At 39.9% G+C, this 14,954-nt stretch overlaps 1 protein-coding gene and 1 long non-coding RNA gene across 3 annotated transcripts; one reads left to right on the top strand and one right to left on the bottom strand.

The window, feature by feature from the left end:
- Positions 1-240: 240 nt before the first annotated feature.
- Positions 241-6,182, bottom strand: LOC143522688 (uncharacterized). Of its 2 annotated transcripts, none has more exons than XM_077016438.1 (7): positions 5,856-6,182; positions 4,026-4,340; positions 3,103-3,405; positions 2,694-2,873; positions 2,079-2,174; positions 1,942-2,009; positions 241-402 (listed from the first exon to the last, which is right to left on the bottom strand). In XM_077016438.1, the coding sequence occupies exons 1-7, from the start codon at positions 5,899-5,901 to the stop codon at positions 295-297; spliced, it is 1,116 nt and encodes a 371-aa protein (XP_076872553.1). In that variant the 5' UTR covers positions 5,902-6,182; the 3' UTR covers positions 241-294. The 2 variants fall into 2 exon arrangements, with proteins under 2 accessions (XP_076872553.1, XP_076872554.1); XM_077016439.1 differs by having other exon boundaries at positions 4,289-4,340.
- A 1,437-nt stretch (positions 6,183-7,619) lies between these two features.
- Positions 7,620-8,829, top strand: LOC143522422 (uncharacterized). The gene is made up of 2 exons (XR_013132993.1): positions 7,620-8,251; positions 8,551-8,829. It is a non-coding gene; the product is annotated as an uncharacterized LOC143522422 (long non-coding RNA).
- The last annotated feature ends 6,125 nt before the right edge of the window (positions 8,830-14,954 follow it).

Raw genomic sequence — 14,954 nt, 5'->3', positions numbered from 1 at the left:
AGGATCACGCAGAAAACGACGGCTGAAGCGGAAGCCAATTTCCCTTTAGACCGCTCATAAGCTCCTTGACTGGCTCTGGCGTTTCTTGCTAACGTGTCGCAAACTGTTTTGCGAGGTAATTGTCCAGGAATCCGTGTTCGTCCACGGCTGTAAGTTAAAATGTTGTGAGGTTGTTCTGCCTGGGTCATATCAGCTGGACAGATTTAATATTAGAGGTATAATTTACCATTTGAATCTGTGTGTTTGTGTGTGTGTGTGTGTGTGTGTGTGTGTAGTCGTATGTCTTCATCTTTGTTACTTTATTTTGATAGTGACATATTCTGTATTATTTACTTCATCCGTTGCTCTTGGTGTTGGTCTGGTGGTGTTAATATGGGTTACAGTAGAGTACATCACATCATCCTGCAGAAAACATCACAATAACAAAATTATGACAGAATAATGCACACAACATATTGTGGATTAATACCGTTATTAATTCCCATGGTTAATGTAACAATACATTACAATGTTCTTGTCAAAATCCAAACTAACCAAACTGCACAACGTTTGTACACAATAAAACACTCATCCACAAATATGTGTACACCTAGATACCTAGACTCTACACACACACACACACACACACACACACACACACACACACCAGGCAATTGCCATACATTTGACAATCCATGGAAATTTGTAACCCATCACTGCTGTTGTGCTATGGGGTCCAGAGACTGACAGTTCAGGAGTTTTGTACCCTGTGTGTTTTGTGTCACCTTTATTGAACCTTTTCTTAAGTGAACAGATTATGTCCTAAGCACAGGTGCTAAAGGGAGACTTATAAAATACATTTAAACCATAACTGGACATCACCTGCAGCCCCTCTACTTTAAAAGGTGCACCTCTCTTCCAGGTGTGCACCACCTGTTTAGTGTCGGACCACAGGAGCACTGCTGGGTGGGTCTTACCTGGATGGTGGACCACACTCAACAAACAAGTGACCACAGTGGTAGTGGCTTTAGGGTTTGGGTTCAGGTCAGTATGAGTGACACGTATGAGTGTCTACAGATAACAGCAGAGTGGCTGGAGTTTGTACACAAGTGTAACTGTACTGCAGGTCTATAAAGCACCTAGAAGAGAACTGGATGTAGGAGCAGAGGTGGTTCTAACAACCACAACTAACAACCTAATCATATACATGTGTCACCTCCCCATTCTGAATTCAAATGATAAATGTGCATGTTAAATTCCTCTTTAATGAATGAGTGCTTAGTGAAGAGACCATGAGGACTAGTCCGATTTTAAGGGTTCTTGTCTCATTCTGGTGTCAGTTGAAGGTCTAAGAACAATAACACTGACATTATTTCCACTCACCCTAGATGGGGCAGACAGGTGTTTCTCCTTCAGTTTACAACAAGAGCTGCTAATGTTGTTAACAAACACTGAGAGCAACACCAGCTAATAGTCTTTGTAAATACGTTAGACAGTTACAAACTTCTCTCCACCTGCTCAGACCTGATCCAGGCTGCTGCCCGTAGTGGTGACATGTTGATTCACTTTTATAGTGAGTCATACTCCACACCGACTGCTCTGTGGGAACTTTATTAAGACCTGGATGTGGTGTAAGAGATGGCTGTGGGCCTGTATTATGAAGGTTATATTTGGCATGCTGTCAACCATGTTTTTATCAACATTATTAGTTAACACCTTTTGTTCTAAACTACAGGAAGAAAATGTGAATTTTAAAAATAAATCCTGAATGTTTTGCACTGTAATTCTCTTTTAAATGCCTGAGCTGTCTATTTAAACATCTCCCCTCTGGGTCTCTGAAACAGACACTACAGCTTACAGAAACATTAATGCATGTCATGTTTCCTTCACTATTGACACTGTAGAATATCCCTGTAGTGACACAGAGTCCAGTGATGTTACAGCACGGATGTGAACACTCACCTGTGTCTGCTGATCTCTCCTCTGTCCTGTTTGTCCCTCTCTGCTCACCGTCTGTCCACGTCTCTGAACTACAAAATTAACTCAGTGTGAGATGGATTTGTGTGTGTGTGTGTGTGTGTGTGTGTGTGTGTGTGTACCTCTGTATCTCCAGTATATGACTCCTCCTAATCCCATCAACACCAGTACACCCCCCACACCAGCTACATAAGGTGTGTAGAGTGGAACAGTGTGTCCTGTAAGTGGGAATATTTGTTATTCTATTTCTGTATTGGGGAAGTGCAATTCAATGTGTTTTAAATTTAGATACATTAAATATTATGTTGAAGGCACTTTATAACAAACATGCAGCACAATTTCTCTTATTGTCCCAGAGGTTTAGTCTCTCTCTCTCTCTCTCTCTCTCTCTCTCTCTCTCTCTCTCTCTCTCTCTCTCTCTCTCTCTCTCCTCTGTTCTAATCACCCACATCACCTCCTGTCATGTCTCTGTTGTACTGGGACTGACACGTCCTCTCACTATTACTCCACCAATCCCAGTGTCTGTGTTTGTCTGTCCCCAGTCCTGTGTGAATCTGTCCCAGTCCCAGTTGTTTGTTTCTGTTGTCCTGTCCCTTGTCCTGTCCATCTCCCAGTCTGGTCCTGTACGGACTCCTATGCCTCCTCTTAGCTGCCTCCAGTCATTTTCATCAAAAACCACATCAACCCAAGACGACTCACACTTACATCCTGCCCAACACTTGTTACACAGATCTTACCTTTAGTGGTAGTTGATGGACTGGAAGAGTTATAACCATGTTGAGATGTAGTAGGAGATGATGATGTAGTAGGAGATGTTGATGTAGTAGGAGATATTGATTTTGTTACTGTTGTAGTAGCTTTAGCTGAAACTGTTGGACATGAATTATCAGTGCCCACTGAAGTAGGATTTTGGCCCTCTGCAAGAATAGAAAAGTGTGATCAGTTTAAAGTAATGAGACATGTTTACCATTAGATTTTGTTCTATAGAACTGATGTATTTATAGCTTGTACAAGTTGAAGTGTTCAGTGTGCTGTGTGTTAGTGTAGGGTAGAAGTCAAATCAAAATGTCCAGTAGTTAGTGATACCAGTTACTAAATGTTAACTACATTTCATACACACTGTACATATACAAGAGGTTGGTTTACCTGTTACTTTGAGCTTGACCTGTATAACATGATCACTGCTGATCTTACACCTGTACTCTCCCCAGTCTTCTTTAGTCAGGCCACAAATTAATAGAGAGAAATTTCCTGGAGCAGTAACCAGCTGAATTCTACCAGTGTAGCGGTTTGTCTGGTCAGTTGGGTAGATGATGTTAGATTCATGAGTAAAACTCCATCTGAGCATCTTTGGGTTGGTCAGCAGTTGAGTGCAGTAACAGGGCAGCAGGACAAACCCTCCCACGTATCCACTCACCTCTGTGAGATGATTCACAACATCCTTACAGACTAGAGAGAGCACAAACACTCACATGTTATACTACTGTTAGTGTGATCCATCCTCCAACTACCTCTCAGTAGCACTGAATCCAGCACCACTGCTGGACCTGAACCACTCATACCAGCACAACACCCACTACCAAGACACCAGCACTGTAGTGGGACTGACGTGTGGAGAACGCTTCAGCATCCACATGTACCAGCCATCTGTGGTCAGAAACTGAGCAGTGATGTTTTGGTGCTGGATGACACACAAACTGTGTGTGACACCTGGTGGACACAGTCTGTAATTACACCTACACCTTCACTTATTAGAGGGACTGAAAGTGTTTTCACTTATGGTTGTGTTTAACTGTGTGTTAGACTGATGTCAGAGGATGTGGTGATTAATATTTGAGGGTAATCTGGATTGTTGTCTTTGTTTTAAAATTTACTGATTGGGGAATTTTTAAAAACTTTTTTGTAATATGTGTTATAGGTTTCTAAAAGTGTGTGCTAAATGTATTTATATTCCATACATTTTTATGTTTTAAAAACAAAAACAAAAGCTCATGCTGGTGATCTAAAACGTTAAATGTCCTTCTGAGATTTTAATTGTATTGTAAATGTGTTTGTTAATAGTATTTTACCTGAAACATAAAGTCTGATCTCCTTGTATTCATTCTGATTATTATGACACCTGTATTGTCCCTCATCCTCTTCAGTGAGGTGTGATATGAGTAGAGAGAGATTTCCTGGAGAGTGAGCAGTACCCAGCTGAACTCTGTTTCTGTACTGTTCACTCTCACTGGAGATCACGTCCCATGTGTTTGTGTGTGTGTTGTGTTTCTTCCAGGTGAATCTCTCAGGTCTGGTGTGTGTGTTGGTGCAGGAACAGGGCAGCAGTACTGACTCTCCTGTATATCCAACAATATTTCTGTTCCTGTGATGATCCAGTGTACATCCTGCAGAAACACACATATAGAAGACCTTCACTATCAATCCCCACAGCATATGTGTATGTACCAACATGAAAAATCCAGCTTTGATTTTCTTTTTGAAATGGAGTAACTCTTTCAAACACACTGTGATCTGCTTTAAACAAATTATTATAAGTAGAAAGCATCATAATATTTTACACTCTTGTACGTTGGCCTGTTCTGATACATCAGTTCTGAACTGGGATTGTACTGACTCCTCTCACTCCTCTATCACTCCTATCTGACTCCTCTGTATCCCTTTGTGTTCTTGTCCCTCCCCATAACTGTGTCTGTTCCTGTGAATGTGTCTATCCTTGTGTTTGTCCCTCCTCTGTCTCCCCCATCCTCCCAGGGACCCAGTCTTAGATGGGACTGTTGTTATGCTCTCCCTGAACCTGAAATCATGATTTCTTTAAAAAAATTCAGGTTCAGGTAATAAAAATTCAAGTCATGCAATTTCAGGTTGAAACATTCAGGTTTAAAACCAAGTTCAGGTTGAAGAAACTAAGACAGGGAGAACAACAAACAGAACAGACCAAGTTCTGAAGTTACATTTAAGCTATAGATAAACCACCAAGATTAGGGAAACAAATACAGAGAAACGATCAAACCAATAAACTCCCAGAAATCGAGTACTAACTAAATAAAAAGACAAACGCAAGAAACAAAACATAACTAAACAAGGAAACCGAACCATCAAACACTTACTGAAGGGAAGCACTATGACTCAGAAACCAAACACGCAAAGTTAACTATGAACCACACAATAGAAAAACGTGAGATTGTTATGCACAATGGTGAAACAGCGAAAACCAGAAAACTTTGGTTTTCAAAACACTGACCCGCAACGAAAACTGAAACACTGAAACTAAATACAAGACATAACGAATCAAACCAGGAACACCTGTGACAAGGGGGCATGGCTAAACAGGGGCAAAACAAAACAAAGACACATTATACAGAGCAGAGACACGTAAAGAAAACTGACAGGTGGGGGAGGGGCTAGGTATGACACAAACAATCAAGTGAGAAATGCAAACACAACTGAACAAGGAGAAATCAATAAAACAAACACAAACAAGTGAGAATTAATTATTCTGTCAGAAAATGCGCTGACTGCAGCTAAATGTCAACTAAAGCTAATTACATCTGTCTTACAAACATTGTTCATTGTATAAATATTTACTCATTTATGTCTTCAGAACAGAGCATACAAACAACTAATGTATCAGTCTAATCTGAACCTGCCTTACCTCCTTCTGAGATCTACTTGAGAACTTATGATTAAGGACCAATGTGTAATCTCAGACCACATGATCTCACAAATCTCCATATAATATGTTCTGGGACACATTTGAAAAGAAAAAAAAAAGAATTATATCAGGATTATATCAAGCTTATGAAGTATGTTTTGATAAAATCTTTAAGCCTACACATGCATAGACATACAAACAATGTGTCTGTATATACAAATACAACAACAGGAGATGAAACACTCACCATCAGCAGCATGGAGCACAAGCAGCAGATACACACACACTTGCATTCTTACTGAGTTCAACGCACTACACACACACACACACTGCAGGACTGCTGATACACGTCTTATACACTTCCTCTTCAGAACTACAATCTCCTGAATGCTCTGATCACCGTACACACACAACACAGCTTCAGAACCTCTGCTGCTTCTCAGAACTACAGTCTCCTTCCAAGAACCACCACAGAACTGTGACCTAGAGTTCTAGATCTCAGAGGACCTCCACTGTAATGGACCACCGCCTAGTGTCCACACAGCACAGAGGACGTCTTCACATACAAAACTACTTCCTCCTCATCTTCTCTTCTTACATATGAGCATACAAACTAAATATAGGAATGAAAAAAGTGCCTTCAGAGTGTAATCACTTCCTCCATCTTGTGTCTTCTCTCTAACATGATGCATTACACAATCACATTGTCAGCAATAACCACCATGTAGTTATATTTACAATCATTCAGTTGTATTTGATTTGTACCAACATATGAAAATATTTGCTTTCCAACTAAGTAGATATAATTTGTTTTACTTTATTTATCAGTCTCATTAAGTTAGAATCAGTCTCATATTCAAATGAAACCATAGACACAAACATTTATTTCTCAACTAAAGGTAATTAAAGGTTTTTTATCTGAAGGATTTGACTATGAATTCTTTGGAGGTTTTGGCAGCAACTACTTTTGAATGATCGCGTGCTCTTAATAAAGAAAACCCAAGAGAGAGGGAGAGAGAGATGACGGAGCAAATCAGAGAGAGAGAGAAATGGCCAAGCCATCATATATAACCTGATACTGTGCAACAGTTACCACAGGAAGTGGAAACATCACAAACAGACCTCTCTCCTTTCCTCAGTTACTTCCTTTTTATTTTCAGTTTAGTTCATATAAGTTACAGCAAAAGTTTCTACATGACCATCCATCTATACATACATACATACACTATATTGCCAAAAGTATTCGCACACCCATGCAAAATATCAGAATCAGGTGTTTCAATCACTTCCATGGCCACTGGTGTATGTGTGTGTAGAATGTGTGTAGAGTGCAGTTCACTGACAGCAGAATGTGTGTAGAGTGCAGTTCACTGACAGCAGAATGTGTGTAGTGCAGTTCACTGACAGCAGAATGTGTGTAGAGTTCAGTTCACTGACAGCAGAATGTGTGTAGAGTGCAGTTCACTGACAGCAGAATGTGTGTAGAGTGCAGTTCACTGACAGCAGAATGTGTGTGGAGTGCAGTTCACTGACAGCAGAATGTGTGTGGAGTGCAGTTCACTGACAGCAGTCAGACAGAACATTGTCTGTTTCTCCTTCTTTAGGGCCTTAAAGTGTAAATCATTCTAACTGAGTTGTGGTTTGGTTCACATATACACATTACTGGAGAACAAATTCACCAGTGCATTAGACAGACCAGCTTGATCAGGAGGGTTGAACACACACACACACACACACACACACACACAAACACTGTGATGAACACATAGTATTGATATCACATTAAAAGTTCTTTATTTATGTTTTTGTTTGTGTGGAAGTGTTTTATAATCCACTTTCAGCAGAAGTTCCACCTGAATACCTCACTCATGTCGTCATGGGACTGCATACCAATTACTCCATACTAATTAAAAAGGGGGAAAAAAGAGAAACGAGAAGCAACAAGAGGGGGAAGAGCATGGTTTGAGCATTTTTTTATTGGGGGGGGGGGGGGGGGTTTATCCATGTAATGGCGCATTTCCACTAGGGCCTGCTTGGCGCGGTACGGTTCGATTCGCGACGGTTTGTGAGTGTTTCCATTAGTACCAGTACCCTCTGAGCCGGCCCCTTTGGGTACTTTTTTCGTACCGACTCGCTTGAGGTTCTAACCGTTCCGAAGCGGTACAGTTCTGTGACGTGGAGGAACAGCATGACACTGATTGGCCAGGGAGTGTCGTCACAGGTTGCGTCAGGAGAGCGACTCCTCCGCTATGCTATGGACTCCTCAGCCATTTTTAAAACCCAAGGAGCGAAGTCTGTTCCCTGGTCAAACGCCGAGGTACAAACCTTTCTGTTAATAATCAGCGATCAAAAAATCCAGGGCGAACTGGACGGGGCCACTAGAAATGTAAAGGTTTTTAGCGAGGTTTCCGCGCTAATGGCCACTCATGGCTACCAGCGGTCCGTTCAGCAGTGCCGGTCGGTCCAAGCTAAAAAAGCTTAACGCGATTACCGGGCGGTGAAGGACCATAACGGATGCAGCGGAGCAAACCGCAAAGACTGGAAATGGTTCCAGCAAATGGATGTCATATACGGTCACCGGCCAGCCAGTAACGGAAGAGAAAACGTGCTGGACATTGTCGGTGCTGGAGGCCACGGAGAATGGTGAGTGTATTGTGATTTCACAGTTTTACTACTAGGCTCGTAAAAGATGTAATATGAACGTAATATGAACGCATCTATTGTAAACGCAGGAATTTAGAGCTGTGTTTGTAGTTAATGTTACCACCACAGTCACTACTGTACAATAGCTAGCTCTTAGCCTTGCTAGTTGCTAGTTAGCTGTAGCCATAAACACAGCATGAGCAGCGATGACGTGCTACACATTTTGTGCAGTTACGCTATATTGTTGTTGCTTTCACGGGAATGCTTGTGTTTAATATTTGTTATTTTTTACGTTCAAGATTCCCCTTCCACTGACGAGGCGAGCGGAGTTGGCGGAAAATGTTTCCTTCAACCGGGCTTTCCTCGGGGTGCTTGGCGAACTTGTGAACACCATGCGAGACAGACGCCAGTAAAAGCACACAAAATGTTGCTTGTAGTACTATAAATATTTATTTCATATAAAGCTATACGTATATATTTGCTTTTTGCACTTTTTTAAAACTATAACTATATTATTTACATATGTTGTACTTTAAATATCTATATTTCATAATAAAGTTTGATTTCATTTGATTGTATGACTGATGCTTTTTATGCAGGGTGTGTTCAGCCTGTTTGAGTAATACCAAATTATTATCAATAATTAGAGCAACCACATACAATAATGAAGATAAAGATAAATAAGATACAATAATGCTATGTGTTAAGGGGCGTCGACCGGTGTTGTGGTCGTATACAAATGATGTCACGACACTACAACCCGCGCGCCAACAGCGACTCCACCCACATTGGGGTGGTTCACCATTGTAATGGAAACACAACGCAACCGTACCGTTCCGTTGCGAATCGACCCGTACCGAACCGTACCGCGCCAAGCAGGCCCTAGTGGAAATGCGCCATAAGGTGCAGTTTTTCCATTGGTTTTCTAGGCCTTAGAAGGTATTATACTGTATAGCAGTGGGCTATATGCAGTAATTCTGCATTTAATTAAAATGTCTAATGTTTATATTTAGACGTATCATTTTGATTTTTTTTTGTACATATATTTTACTTTTGACATAAAATTGATTTTGTGCTTGGTTTCTATTCTCTGTGTAAAGAATAACATGATCGACAATTCCTGGTATTCATATTTTTATGGTTGCCATAAACATATAATGCCTACATTACATTAACATGCATTACTTTTGTTATTAGGCTATGAATACTTAAGCTACTGCGAAGCTGAAATGGAGTCACAATAATTCCCGAAATGCAACTATAGACGCCTTGAAGCTGTGTACAAATAAACTTGCCTGGTCTCGCTCTGCATGCGTCACGTTACCTATTTTCAGTGTTGTACAAACTGTCTGCAGATGTTGAGGTCGGAGCTTCCAATACTTGAAATCTGAAACAATTTTTCTTGAAAAAAATGTCTGTGAAATTTAGTCAGGTATCCAAAAATTCAAGTTATAATTCAGGTTCATGTTGAACAATTCAGGTTCAGTTTGAAATTCAGTTTGAAATTTTGGGTTGAAATATCCTGCGTTGGCGTGATGTAGAGGTCTGCGCAGGACTGCTTTTTTAATCCCGCTCCCGTTTATTTTAGTCCCACTCCCGCATGTATTTAATAAAACAGCAATATAGCGATGGATCACGCTGTCCCATTTCTTACCACAGTCCAAACACATGCCGTCAGGTGACGTACACCAACACTTTCTGACATCTATCACAACAAGCAAATGGTAGACGATTTCCATCTCCATTAATTACAATGCAATATGACTTCCATACATCAGACTTTCCTGTAGTTGACTTAATTCATGGGTTAAAGCAAGAAATTTTCATTTGACTGAAAATTTTTCCTCGCAAAAACACAATGCCAGCAATTACTGACAATGTAGTGTAGTTGGGACATGGCCTCTTTTGCCTAATTCTACACAATAAACACATTTATAAAGTATATTTATCTAAACAGCCTGTGTAAAGATAGAAGAGAGAATCTATCAAGCGGCAAAATGCAACACCTGAGCAATAAATGTACATAAATGTTTATATAATGAAGTTATCTGGGGGTCCTCTTCCAGAAAATTATTTAAAGATCAAGTCAAATTTAGTGAATCCTGGTGAGTTTTAAAAGGTATGAAGCTCTCTTGTTTTTAACAGATTCACTATCGCAAAAACATAAGCCGTAAGCCTGCTTTAAGTATGTATGTTACAAAAAAATGTTATATCCAAAAATGGCAAATTAAATCACACCACTGGATAGAGCTTTTAAATACAAACAGAACAACACCATCCATGTTAAATTGGTTTAGAAATAAAAAAGTTGACATTTTAAATAGAAGAAATGTACCTTTTTTCTCCGACTGTATTAAAGCTAAATGAAGAAAAGTCTGTGATCGGTGGAGAGATTATTCTACATAAATAAACATAACTTCTATATTTCACTACAAATTCAAATAACAATTGAAATGTAGTCACTTTATAGTATGGACATGACAATATAATATTCAAAATGAATGAACAAATGAATATTTAATGATTCATCTTTCAATTAATTAATAAATAAGTCAGGTAATCATTATGGTGAGAAAAAAAAACAAAATTTCTATTAATATTCTGAGAAAATGCTGTAACCTAAAGATTCTGTTAACACAATCAAAACACAATATGTTAAAAACAGGCGTGTGACGTGCGGAGGAACGGACACGACACGTAGCAGATTGGGTGCAAACACGAACTTTACTGAACATATAACACGTAGCTTCACTGCGGTGGCGCAAGCACATCAATGTGACACTCACACTGGCATGAAACTTAGACAAAGACGAGCACACGACACTGCGCGAACGCACATTAAATAAGTGAGTTACACAGACCCACGTGACCTCGAGACAAGGCACAGGTGTAACAAACGAACACGCTCACAAACAACCCACACCCACGGAAGTACAAACATGGACATAACAGCACGCAGACAACGTCATGACACGCCCACAGGGAAGGGTCCGGAGCTGTCACCGTGACAAGGCGTATAGGCATGACTAATTAATTATTTATTTATTACTGTTATTAAAATGATTGGATACAAGACAACTCAAAGAAATTATGCAAATAAAGTTTAAAAGAATTGCAACTATTATGATTATAGTTAGTTTTAATATATAAAATATTTAATAAATATTTCGTGTTGGTTTATTAGGACATACATTTCGCGAGTGTCCGTAGCGCTCGACTCTGCCTACCTCGCGCCAACCTTCACAAGGTGGAATTCAAGCACTTTCGTCACTTTACGTCACTTTCAAGGTACATTTCAATATTTCCCAGCATGTTAAACTTAATAAAGTTAAATATTTATACATATACTCAAAATGATTCGAAATAATTCGCTTTTTTATCACGTTATTTAATGGTTGTTTATTTTCAAAACGCCCAATCTTAACGTCTTCACGTTCTCTCATGTTTCGTCCTGGAATTACAGAAGGCTCGTACGTATTTGTTAACATAATACAAGAGAACTGTTCAGCCAAACAGCTGTGAAATGAAGTAGTTACAATTTCAAGCATTTTAAAGTACTTTAGCCTAAATTACAGCACTTTTCAAACCTGGAACACAATGCAACATTAAAATTGTTCAGGTAAATGTTCATTCCCCTGTTTTTGAGGGGTGTTTCTTAATACTACCACCAGTAGTGTGCACAGACATTTTGGGGGGTGTAACGCGTTACTCCGCCCCCCCTCATTTACTTACGTTTATTCGTCGGTTTTAGTGTTTTGCACCGCCTAGTTCCAGCCCTTGGTATTATGGGTCTCACCTGTACCTCATTGTTGTTTAAATAAGTGGGTATTTAAATCCTTAGTTAGGACACGGTCTTTGGCGATCGTTGTTTCATGCCCTCCGCGTTTCCAGGTTGTCCAGTCCAGTCCAGTCCAGTCCAGTCCAGTTCAGTGCCGTCTGTCAGTGCTCTAGATTTTAGTCGATTCACTTTAGTCTTCGTTTCAGTCTTTATCAGTCTGTTCTGTCTCTGGTTATTACAAGTTATGTTATGGTTATCGTGTGTCTGTCTCCTTCGGGGTTGCACGTAGAACACTTAATTATAAAAAATTACAAGCACATGTTGAATGAATTTGACATTTTATTTGTAACATTCTCTAAACATGAGTTTTCAATGGAGAAAAGTCACGCAGCCAACTGATAAAATCCATATCCAGTATTAACTATATACAGTCATGTCTTTCAGTTAACTTCTGTTTACCCTCCACTGTCTGCAGGCCTTGTTGCATATATTTTGCAATTAGTAAATCAGTATAGGCCTACAATTAAGACAATAAAAAGACCAAAAAGTACATGAAGGAGTTATAGGCTACTGACTGTTGTCATTACATGAATGCAGATGGGCATTTTTCACAGGTAATGGGGAACTTCCCGTTTCTTCTTTCACAAACGAATGTGTTAATTTATGTTGCCTAACAAAACCTATACAACAGAAGACGTTCAGCTTAACACATAGATTTGCAAACTCTACCTTAATTATTTGTATGTGGTCGTCCTCACGTTATCTTTCATTGATTTGGGCTAGAGCGACTAGTTTATCACGTGACCAGTCGGCTAAAAAGGCTTGGTAGTTTGGTGCTGTATGAGACATTTTACTGCACAACAAAATGATTTCACGTTGGGCTTAGAGGGCAAACGGTACGATTTTACTTGATGTGTATGTGACCTGGCTGGTGGGGCACGGGAGAAGAAGTCTATCTGTGACCGTGCGTGCTGTGCTGAAGACGCTTCCTTCCACTCGCTGAACTGAACTGCTGTTGTAGCGCATCTGGTGTTAAAGGAAGAGAGAGGTCGGGTGTGTGTGAGGTGGTGGCTCATTTCAGGGCATTGTTTTTAAACGCTCAGGTTTTCAAAAAATCATTTCAGATTCAAACCGACCTCAGTAAAATGATAAAAAAATTAAATAAAAAAAAACCCGAAGTTTCAAAAGGGCACTTTCGTTGATAAAGGGCAGAGTTGGTGGTGCTTTAGCACCACCTGATGTCTCTGTGTGCACGCCACTGACTACCACATATCGTTTCGGCGAACACTGCAAAGAATGTGACGCGCCAACTAGCCTCCGCAGGTTTGCGCGAGGTGTGCGGAGTCGTGCGCTACGGTCACTTGCAAAAGTATCCAGTAGTGATGTGTCGGTCGCAAATGAACCAGTTCAAAGAGCCGGCTCTTTTAAGTGGTCAACAAATTACGTTCGCGCCCCCCACCCCCCGGTCAACAAATTACGTTCGCCACCCCTTCAAAAAAGGAGCCATTTGGGAGCCGAAAGAGCCGACTCTTTATGAGGAGCTGAGCCAAAAGATCCGGCTCCCTAAAAAGAGCTGAAATTCCCATCACTAGTGATCTGGAGTTTGTGAGCATGAATGACTGTTGCAGGTGCATTCTGGGAACTGAAGTCCTCACCTGCTGGTGAAGTTGTGATAGATTTTTGGTTTTCCAGCATTTCTGTGTCGAGATGAAATAGCATTTTTTTTAACTAAAACATCATTTAAATATTTTATCCTACAAAGGTTTTCAGCACTCTTTTTATTTAACGCTTGGAGTCTGTCATTTGATCTTCTACTAGCTACAAAATTTATCCAACCTGAATCTGAAATCTAACTTGAATTTTTGGATACCTGACTACATTTCAGACTTTTTTTTTTTCAAGAAAAATGGTTTCAGATTTCCATATTGGAAGCTCTGAGCTCAACATCCTCAGACAGTTTGTACAACAGTGAAAATAGGTAACGTGACGCCTGCAGAGTGAGACCCGGCAAGTTTATTTGTACACAGCGTCAAGGCGTCTATAGTTGCATTTCAGGAATTAATGTGACCCCATTTCAGCTTTGATTGGAAACGGAGTAACTTACATGTTCATAGACTAAGAATAAAAGTAATAAATGTTAATGTAATGTAGGTATTATGTGTTTATTGCAACTATAAAAATATGTATACCAGGAATAATCAATCATGTTATTCTTTAGACAGTGAATAAAAACCAAGCACAAAATCAATTGTCAAATTTATGTACAAAAAATAATCAAAATTATACATCTGTACATAAACATTAGACATTTTAATTTAATGCAGAATTACTAAAACACTCAGACACTCAACCAGTGATGTAAGAGTCATACAGCAGCTTCACATTAAGAGTTCCTCACTCCTCTACATCATGTTCACTTACCACACCCAGTGGACCCAGTTTAGCAACACATTTCTGAGAAGAACGAGGTGCATGCTGGGAACCTCTGATTTATTTTAAACTGGTGGCTATAACCACAGTGACATAAAAAAAAATTGACAAAGAAAAAAAATGTGTGAATATGACATTACTAGACCACAGAGCAGGATCACAGCAGAACGTACAGCCCATTAGGCCTTAATATAAACGTGCGTGGGTGTGTGTTCAACCCTCCTGATCAAGCTGGTCTGTCTAATGCACTGGTGAATTTGTTCTCCAGTAAAGTGTATATGTGAACCAAACCACAGCGCAGGTAGAATGGTTTTCACTTTAAGGCCCAAAAGAGAGAGAAACAGACAGTGTCCTGTCCAACTGCTGTCAGTGAACTGCACTCTACACACATTCTGCACACCAGTGACCAACACCTGATTCTGATATTTTGCATGGGTGTGCGAATACCTTTGGTAATATAGTGTGTGTATGTATGTATGTATAGATGGATGGTCA

Source organism: Brachyhypopomus gauderio, chromosome 9 (assembly GCF_052324685.1).
Source record: "Brachyhypopomus gauderio isolate BG-103 chromosome 9, BGAUD_0.2, whole genome shotgun sequence".
NCBI classification, from domain to species: Eukaryota; Metazoa; Chordata; class Actinopteri; order Gymnotiformes; family Hypopomidae; genus Brachyhypopomus; species Brachyhypopomus gauderio.
The sequence above is the reverse complement of the archived record's forward strand: the minus strand, read 5'-3'. Positions and strand labels throughout refer to the sequence as shown.

What these genes read in the sequence shown, in the direction of transcription:
- LOC143522688 (XM_077016438.1), bottom strand. Translation starts at nt 5,901, where the DNA reads ATGCAAGTGTGTGTGTATCTGCTGCTTGTGCTCCATGCTGCTGATG. An exon ending in GGTCAAGCTCAAAGTAACAG is followed by an intron (nt 2,874 to 3,102) that starts GTAAACCAACCT and finishes CTATTCTTGCAG; the next exon opens with AGGGCCAAAATCCTACTTCA. An exon ending in CATATACTGGAGATACAGAG is followed by an intron (nt 2,010 to 2,078) that starts GTACACACACAC and finishes TTAATTTTGTAG; the next exon opens with TTCAGAGACGTGGACAGACG.